This window comes from Mytilus galloprovincialis, chromosome 3 (genome assembly GCF_965363235.1).
Source record: "Mytilus galloprovincialis chromosome 3, xbMytGall1.hap1.1, whole genome shotgun sequence".
Classification (NCBI taxonomy): domain Eukaryota; kingdom Metazoa; phylum Mollusca; class Bivalvia; order Mytilida; family Mytilidae; genus Mytilus; species Mytilus galloprovincialis.
Genome location: NC_134840.1, coordinates 82,200,607 through 82,209,779, shown reverse-complemented (window position 1 = coordinate 82,209,779; position 9,173 = coordinate 82,200,607). Strand labels below are relative to the sequence as shown.

At 31.6% G+C, this 9,173-nt stretch overlaps 1 protein-coding gene across 1 annotated transcript in view; it reads right to left on the bottom strand.

Moving 5' to 3' along the window:
* Window positions 1-3,892: 3,892 nt before the first annotated feature.
* The window catches only part of LOC143066828 (uncharacterized), a 41,529-nt gene continuing 36,248 nt past the window's right edge, over window positions 3,893-9,173 (bottom strand). Inside the window, exons 6-8 of the mRNA XM_076239640.1 lie at window positions 4,848-4,944; window positions 4,347-4,546; window positions 3,893-3,913 (exon numbers count right to left, since the gene is read on the bottom strand). Of these exons, the coding sequence (XP_076095755.1) occupies window positions 3,893-3,913; window positions 4,347-4,546; window positions 4,848-4,944 (318 nt within the window). The remainder of the gene's footprint in view (window positions 3,914-4,346; window positions 4,547-4,847; window positions 4,945-9,173) is intronic.

The window sequence follows — 9,173 nt, the reverse complement described above, 5'->3', positions numbered from 1 at the left end:
AATATAGGGTGCACTGTCCAACAGGTAAGTCTCTGTCTATAAATAGCCAAAAAATCATTCTATTTGATATTTATCTTAAATTTCATATTGAAAAATTAATTTAATTTAGAAAAAAAATCTGTTGAAGTATGGTATAATGGTTGTATATTTTGTTGCTTGTTTAAATATGTTTCATATCAAATACAACAGAATAAAGAACAAAAAATATCGTAAAAATTTGCATCAATGAAATAGCTTTTTAACTTTTTTTTTCTCATTCATTGTTTTATTTAATTGTTGAATTTCTAGATTCAAGATTCTTTATTTCTCAAACACCATAAAGTTACAATGGTACAAAGAAGTTCATCAAAAGTTATGTAACATAACACAAACACACATGACAAGATAAACAGTATAGTAGCGAAGAGTGGTGATAAACCAGGAAGACTCACTTGAAAAGTTATAACCCTGATAAATTTGCACAGCTTTTTCAACTTATTTTTTTATTTTTGTCGAGCCTGCAACTTTTGTTGCAGAAAGCTCGACATAGGGATAGTGATCCGGTGGCGGCTACGGCGGCGACGGCGGTGTTAGCTCACTTCTGAAAAGCTTTATATTTCAGAAGGTGGAAGACCTGGATTCTTCATGTTACGAAGTTTCTGTCAGTCACATGTCCAATGTCCTTGACCTCATTTTCATGGTTCAGTGACCACTTGAAAAAAAAGTTCAAATTTTTTGTAATGTTGAATTCTCTTTTATTATAAGTAATAGGATAACTATATTTGGTAAGTGCGTACCTTGCAAGGTCCTCATGTCTGTCAGACAGTTTTCACTTGACCTCGACCTCATTTCATGGATCAGTGATCAAGGTTAAGTTTTGGTGGTCAAGTCCATATCTCAGATACTATAAGCAATAGGGCTAGTATATTCGGTGTATGGAAGGACTGTAAGGTGTACATGTCCAACTGGCAGGTGTCATCTGACCTTGACCTCATTTTCATGGTTCAGTGGTTATAGTTAAATTTTTGTGTTTTGGTCTGTTTTTCTCATACTATATGCAATAGGTCTACTATATTTGTTGTATGGAATGATGGTAAGGTGTACATGTCTAGGGGGCAGATGTCATGTGACATTGACCTCATTTTCATGGTTCAGTGGTCAAAGTTAAGTTTTTGAGTTTTGGTCTTTTTATCTAATACTGTATGCCATAGGTCAACTATATTTGGTGTATGGAAATATTTTATGATCTTTATGTCAGTCGCGCAGGTTTTATTTGACGGTGACCTCATTTTCACGGTTCATTGCACAGTGTTAAGTTTTTGTGTTTTGGTCTATTTTTCTTAAACTATAAGTAATGGGTCAACTATATATGTTGTATAGAAGCATTGTTAGCTGTACATGTCTGCCTGGCATGGTTCATCTGACCTTGACCTCATTTTCAAGGTTCATTGGTCTTTGTTCAGTTATCTTGGTTAATTTTAAGTTTATGAGACAGTTGTAATAAAACTAAGCTTTATACTTGGGACTATCAGCATAATATCAATGATTAGTATAGAAGGCGAGACATTTCAGCGTGTGCACTCTTGTTAACTAAAATAGCTTTTAAATTTTAGTATGTTACATCTGTCCAAAAAAAAGTATCCAAATTTTGTGCTAAAAAATTTGCCAAAGAACTACACTGCAAAGTGTAATAAAATTCATCACCAATCTCGTTACAATGACATAAGTAACATTATCTAAGGTTTCTCTTAATTTTATTCCATCTACCAGTTTCGATGGATAACTTACGGTTACCCGTTCGAAATCTACAATATGCTATTCTATCTTTATCACTTAAAATGTTCAGATATTCCTCAAATTCAAAATTTTGATTAAACAATTTGTAGACCAAACCTTTTGATGAACAAGCAATATGGTCCCAATATCAGTTGTCCATTTCTGTTAAAACTGATCAAATAACTTTTGTTTTAGACTAATACCCAACCACTTAGAATCAAAATCTGTTATTCGTATTTACAAACAATGGTAGATATCAATTTTATGATAATTGAGTAAATCTATTGCAAGCCGGTTTACTATTTATTCGAATTTCAAGATATCTCATATATTTAAGATATCTTATATAATATATATAATTTATAAAATATCTCATTTATGATATAAGATATCTTACATAATTTGATTTTTATAAGATATCTTATATATTATATGAGATATCTTATATATTATAAATATATTAAATGAGATATCTCATATAGTTAATAAGATATCTCATATAGTTTATAAGATGTTTATAAGATATCTTATAAAGTATATGATATATCTTATAAATGCTTTTTCATATATAATACCTTATATACTTTATACGTCGTAACTACAGTCATCTTCCCTTTCATGAATGTGACTTCCGGAATTAGACTATTTACCGGATTTATTATCACATAAGCAACACGACGGGTGCCACATGTGAAGCAGGATCTGCTTACCCTTCCGGAGTACTCGAGACCACCCCTAGTTTTTAGTGGGGTTCGTGTTGCTTATTCTTTAGTTTTCTATGTTTTGTCATGTGTACTTTTGTTTGTCTGTTTGTCTTTTTCATTTTTTAGCCATGGCGTCGTCAGTTTATTTTCGATTTATGAGTTTGACTGTCCCTCTGGTATCTTTCATCCCTCTTTTATAAGAAATCTTATATAGTTTATAAGATATCTGATATAATTGATACGATATCTTATATATAGATTATATTTAATTTTTATAAGATATCTTATATATTATATGAGATATTTTATATATTATATGAGATATCTTATACATTATATGAGATATCTTATATATTATATGAGATATCTTATATATTATATGAGATATCTTATATATTATATACATATTTAATAGGATATCTCATATAATTAATAAGATATCTTATAAAGTATATGATATATCTTATAAATGCTTTTTTAGATATGATACCTTATATACTTTATAAGATATTTTAAATAGTTTATAAGATATCTCATAAAGTTTATAAGATATCTCATATAAAAGAGGAAAGAAAGACACCAGAGGGACAGTAAAATTAATAGATCGAAAACAAACTGACAATGCCATGGCCAAAAATAATAAGACAAACAGGCAAATAATAGTACAGATGACACAACATAGAAAACTAAAGACAAAGCAACACGAACCTCACCAAAAACTGAAGGTGATCTCAGGTGCTCCAGAAGGGTAAGCAGATCCTACTCAACATAAATAGTCTAATTCGGTAGGTCACATTCGTGTAAAGGGAATGGTATTGTAGCTACGACATAAGGAACATGTCCGATATCATCTGTGAAACGGTTATTCCATAACGGTCAACTAACTCGTAATGGCGTCCGTAAAATTTACGAAGGGATGATTTCAACTACACCCTTTGCAACTCTTAGTTTAATAGCTTCCTTCTGAGCAGCAATCAGCTATCAAGGAAATCATGATAGGAAATAAAAGCCCGTTAAAATATGAAATATCTTATAAAGAAATCTAATAAACTATATAAGATATCTTATAAACTATATGAAATATCTTATAATCTATATAAGACATAGTACAATATATTTTATATTAAATTGATATTGGAACTGAGGAATATGTAAAAGAGACAACAACCGGACCAAAGAGCAGAAGAAACAGCTGAAGGCCACCAATGGGTATTCCATACAGCGAGAAAATTCCTCAACCGGAGGCGTACTTCAGCTGGCACTTTAACAGAAATGTGTCCTAGTTCAGTGATAATGGACGTCATACTAAGTAAACTCCGAAATATATAAATGAACTAAAATTAACAATCATACAATACTAACAAAGGACAGAAGCTCCGGACAGAGGCAAAACTTCGGCGGGGTTTTATACTTTATAAGATATCTCCTAAAGTTTATAAGATATCTCCTAAAATCTATAAGATATATCTCTTAAAATTTATAAGCTATCTCATATGTTTTATAAGATATCTTAGATAGTTTATAAAATATCTCATATGCTTTATAATATATCTTATATAGTTTATAATGTATCTTATATAGGTTATAACATATATCATATAGGTTATAAGATATCTCATTTAATTTATTTAACAGTGTTATTGATTTTCTCAACTTATCTGGTAAAATTTACAAGTAGTCAAAACAACAGTCTACAGAACACTTCATCGAAAACAAAAGATTGAGCACCACAAACGACAAACTTGAAGAAAGTCATGTGCTCTGAAAGGGCGATTAGTTCATGCCCACTTGTGACACTCTATCGTTAACTGTTTAAATATGTTGATGATGCATGTTCATTTAGTAAGCAACACAAATAGGCAGTTTGCTAAGTTTATCTTATATTACCTCTTTGGCATTCCAAAATATCTTGTTATATATACCTGCATTTCCTGAGTAATCACTGATACTTAATCTAAATTTTGTAGATGCGTCGCCTATTGAGAATTTTCCATAAACTGCATAACGCTTGTTTCCATCCCAGTCTTCCACATCGATCCTAAGTTCATGATTTCCCTCTGATGTTAGTTGCGCTATTAACTTGTTGCCTAAATGAATGTGTGCATATTTATGAACACAACCAAACAGAACACGAATATTTTTACTAAAGGTCTGTATTGTCCACTTATCAATGTGATATAAAAAAATTGATAGACATATTGTTTTCAGAATATGATGAACTCTGTGTGATATTTTGTTAAGCCTGCATTACACTATTTTAAATGACTTGGAATTTCTTTAAACAAGGATATGCATTTACTGGTTAAATGTTATATTACGAACAATTAATCTACAACACACAAAAAAACTACCCAATTTCGAAATTTATAAAGATCATACTTATTTTACCTAACCAGAACTCCCCATGTATGTCTCCAAATCCATTTTCATAATCCTTCCAATTTCTGTGGAATTCAACACTACCATCATACCGTTTTTGTATCAGCTATCACATAAAAATAGAAATACAATGAATGGCCCATATGTTCTTTTTTTTTCTCTTCTCAGCATTTTGAATATACTTTCTGAAATGTAGGTTATAAATTCTAAAATATAGCTAATAAATCTAATAATAATATCTGAATTATAGCTTTAATAGTGCCTTTTATTAGTCATTAAAATCAGACAGTCGAGTCATTATTTTTTCGAATGTGAACCATTATAGTTTGACCAATTTTGGTATAATTGGTCCCTATATATGGATAACGACTTGTTGAAAATAATCAGAACTTTAATGTTTAAATTGATCAAAACTCTTTTTTGAAAAAAATAGTATATCAGAGAGTTACTAAATTTAGAGTATTTGGGGTCTACAAGGTAACAAAACCTAACTGATAAGTAATAAAGTGATGAGTTTATATCACACAAGATGTCAAAATTTGTATTACGGCATATATGTTTCAATTATCGTTACTACAATCCCGTCCCCTTCCCCTGAATATATCCAACCACATTAGACTTGTCACGATAGGTATGTGGTTGTTCCTGCGGAAAAAGCTTCAAATCATATTGTGTTTGTATGTAAATCATACTTCTACTAGTGTCACGTTAAAGAATTTGAAATAAATGAGCACTCAGGTAATCCCACATACAAAAACAATTTATTTGACAAGAATGAGATTTTGGCGAATCATAAATCATTTATGGCTTCAATGAATTGTCCATTAGATTGACAAAATTCCGTCCGTATAAATACTGTGAAACTATTTACTGGAGTAGTGAAATAAACCATATGTGGATTCGAAAAAACTTAAAGAACTTCTGGAGAACTTTAATAGTATTCACGATACCAATTTTCCTGCACCAGATGCGCATTTCGACAATACATGTCTCTTCATTGATGATCTTGGCCAAAATATTTGAAATCCAAAACTTATATAAAAGATGAAGAGCTATAATCCAAAAGGTTCAAAATGTATAGCCAAAAAATTTCGATCCTTTTCTTAAATAAAATGCACGAGCATAACGTATCAACTGAGATTTGTAAACACCATACGATGGGACAGAAGGTATGTGACTGCTAAGAGATGTCAATATTGAGGAAGAGATCAAGCTATGGAGCAGTCCTTCTAGTATCAGTGGTATCCTTATTTCGAGTTCACTGGGATAAATAAGATATAAAAGAGGGACGAAAGATACCAAAGGGACAGTCAAACTCATAAATCGAAAATAAACTGACAACGTCATGGCTTGTCTGAAATATGGGATATCCAGGCCATCCTCAATACTGTAAATTCAGAAATTATTGCGTGCATTTATTATTGCGATTTTTTCATTTTATACTTAAATGCCATTTTAATTTTTACGATTTTGAGAAATTATCCTGTATAAATCATATAAATATTTCAAAATGCAAGTTTACATTATTGCGTTCACAACTCTGTCGCATTTTTCGCGATAATAAAAACCTCGCAATACTTTCTGAATTTACAGTATATCTGACAGTAAAATGAAAGAATTTCGAAAGGTGCTTTTTCTTTTTGTCTTTTCGAAGGTTCTGAATGAATTCTACTTCATACGAGTACAAAACCAAATCGGCCAGTAGGAGTGCACAATTAGTACCCATGGGAATACCGACTGTTTGTCGTAATGTTAATCTTTCAAACTCAACAAATATATTGTCGATCAAAAAGTCCACCATTTTGATAATATCGTCTTCAGTATATTTTCTGGTAGATTCAGTGTGGTTCTTTACCAAATAAGAATTATTATTATAACCGAAAAACGACAAATTTTTATCAACTATACCAAAAGAAAGAAAGACAGATTTGTGATTTCGTAAAATCATACTTGTCAACTGACCCGTATTCTGCGGGTGTGACCCGAGATTTTCACAATTCTGAGGGATCACCCGGAACACCCGCCGGGTCATTGAAATAACCCGGAAATTCCAAAAATGACCCGATTTCACCCGTATTTCTTAGCCTTGAGATTGATTTCATAAGTAATATTCCTTTGAAATACCGGCAAATTCGTAATTCTTCCATGAACAGGAAGTTCATCTAGCTATGTAAACTGTCAAATTAAGTGACCCATTAGGTGCATGGCTTCACTTGACAGCTTTGGTGTCAAACACACTGTTAATTACCACCAATTACCTTAGCTTTAGGTCGTAAATAAATTGCACCATAATTTGGGTTACAAACTGAACTAGCGTTACTTCCCCTTATTTGTCACCATTCAAAATTATTCCTTATATTTACGTTTTTATGGGTGAAAAAGATTAAATCAAAAAATATAAAATTCAAATACATATTGAAAAATAACTTTTCATTATTTTTATACCTTTATACAATTTTTTTAAAAAAGTTGAAAATTATTTTTTACATTTATACTTCCTTTAACTGTATTACTATATTTTATCATAGTCTAATTTCCTTGTGAAATGAAAAATATTGTGGTTATAGGGAACTTAGTCAATAGTGTCATACATTGAAGAATTACATTAAATTCTAGTGTTTGATGATTGTAGTATAAATTCTTAAGAAGTAAAGCACATAAGACTGAGTTACACAATTTATAAAAATCTTTAAAAGTTAATGAAATAATATTTTATTAGATTTAAAATGACTTAACAAAGTGAACATGCATTGATGTTTTGGTATCTTTGATATACATTATAAGAAAATGTACCATAAATACTGAAATTCAGCTGGAAAAAGTTCGTACGCGTTATGACCTGAGATTTGATTCTTCAATGCAGGTCATGACCTGCATTTTCATCGTCACAGGTTGACAGGTATGGTAAAATTTCTTCCTTTGTAAATGATGGTAAAGAATATGTAAGGTTACCAGTTATGCTGTTTATTTCAAGCTCTGTTTTGTGAGACATTGTACATAATGGCTCTTACATATTAAGATAGTATTATTGGATACTTTATCTGCTAGAACAACGACATATTGTAATGCAAAGAGAATAAGGCATCCACAATCTCTGGATTCTTAAAAGGGTTACAAACTGGCCACAATAGCCACAATGGCCTGTGAATTATATACAGATTTTTGTCAAACACTAACTGGCCCAATCGAACCAAAATTGATAGACATTTCCCTGGGTTGCCATTTTCAAAAAAATTATCCAATGGCCCATGAAGGTTGGTTAGCACACATTTTCATTACATTCTTATCAGCACTGAGTATCATAAACCCACTTATTGTATTAATTGGTAATGTGTTGTTAGATCAAGCATGAAAAAATTGCCACTGGACATTAAACAAACACCAATCAATCAAAGAATCAATCTACTTGTTGAATCACACTTTCGTTTTCTATGTTCTTTCATCGGTCCCGACACTGCATTCATGTTTGCAGTCTCATTTGCTCCAAGTGATTATTCAGAAGTTGCTTTCAGTACTTAGTGTCTTTTTGTTGTTGTTATATACAAGTACCAGGCTACATCCACTCTGGTTTTTTTTTTTTTTTTTTTGGTTAGATGTATTTCTATTTGTATCCATATGATGAGTTAAGCCATTTTCAACTGATTTTTATAGTTTGTTCTTATGTTGTACTGTTACGCCACTGTCCGTGGTAAGGGGGAGGATTGGGATACTGCTAACATGTTTAACCTGTCACCTTCTGTATGTATGTCCCTTTTTCAAATCAGGAGCTTGTAATTCAGTGGTTTACGTTTGTTGATGTGTTATATATTTGTTTGTCGTTCAATTGTTGGTACATACATTAGGCCGTTAGTTTTCTCGTGTGAATTGTTTTACATTTGTCATTTCGAGACCTTCTATATCTGACTATGTGGTATGGGCTTTGCTCATTGTTGAAGGACGTACGGTGACCTATAGTAGCTTTAGTAGTGGAGGTTGAGCAACACAGCCGTCGTCTAATGCTGCATCGTAATCTTCACTCGCGTCATTGAAAAGATAAGGGAAAACTCCATATCGTTTATCATCTTTTTTTAAAATTCATGCTTACCTTTAAGATGATATGCCCTATACAATTTGGTGTCCTTGTACACCAGAACGGCATCTAACAATTTATTGCAATGTTACAATAATATGTTAGGAATAGGGGTTTTCCGATGAGAAATCTTTGTTCAAACAAAATTTATCCAAATCGGTGTCCTGTACAATTTAATTACTCCATATAAACGAATTTGAAAATTGAAGTGGTATAAAGTATTCAGGTCAACTATGAAGGCATCCAATGAACAAACCATAAACTCT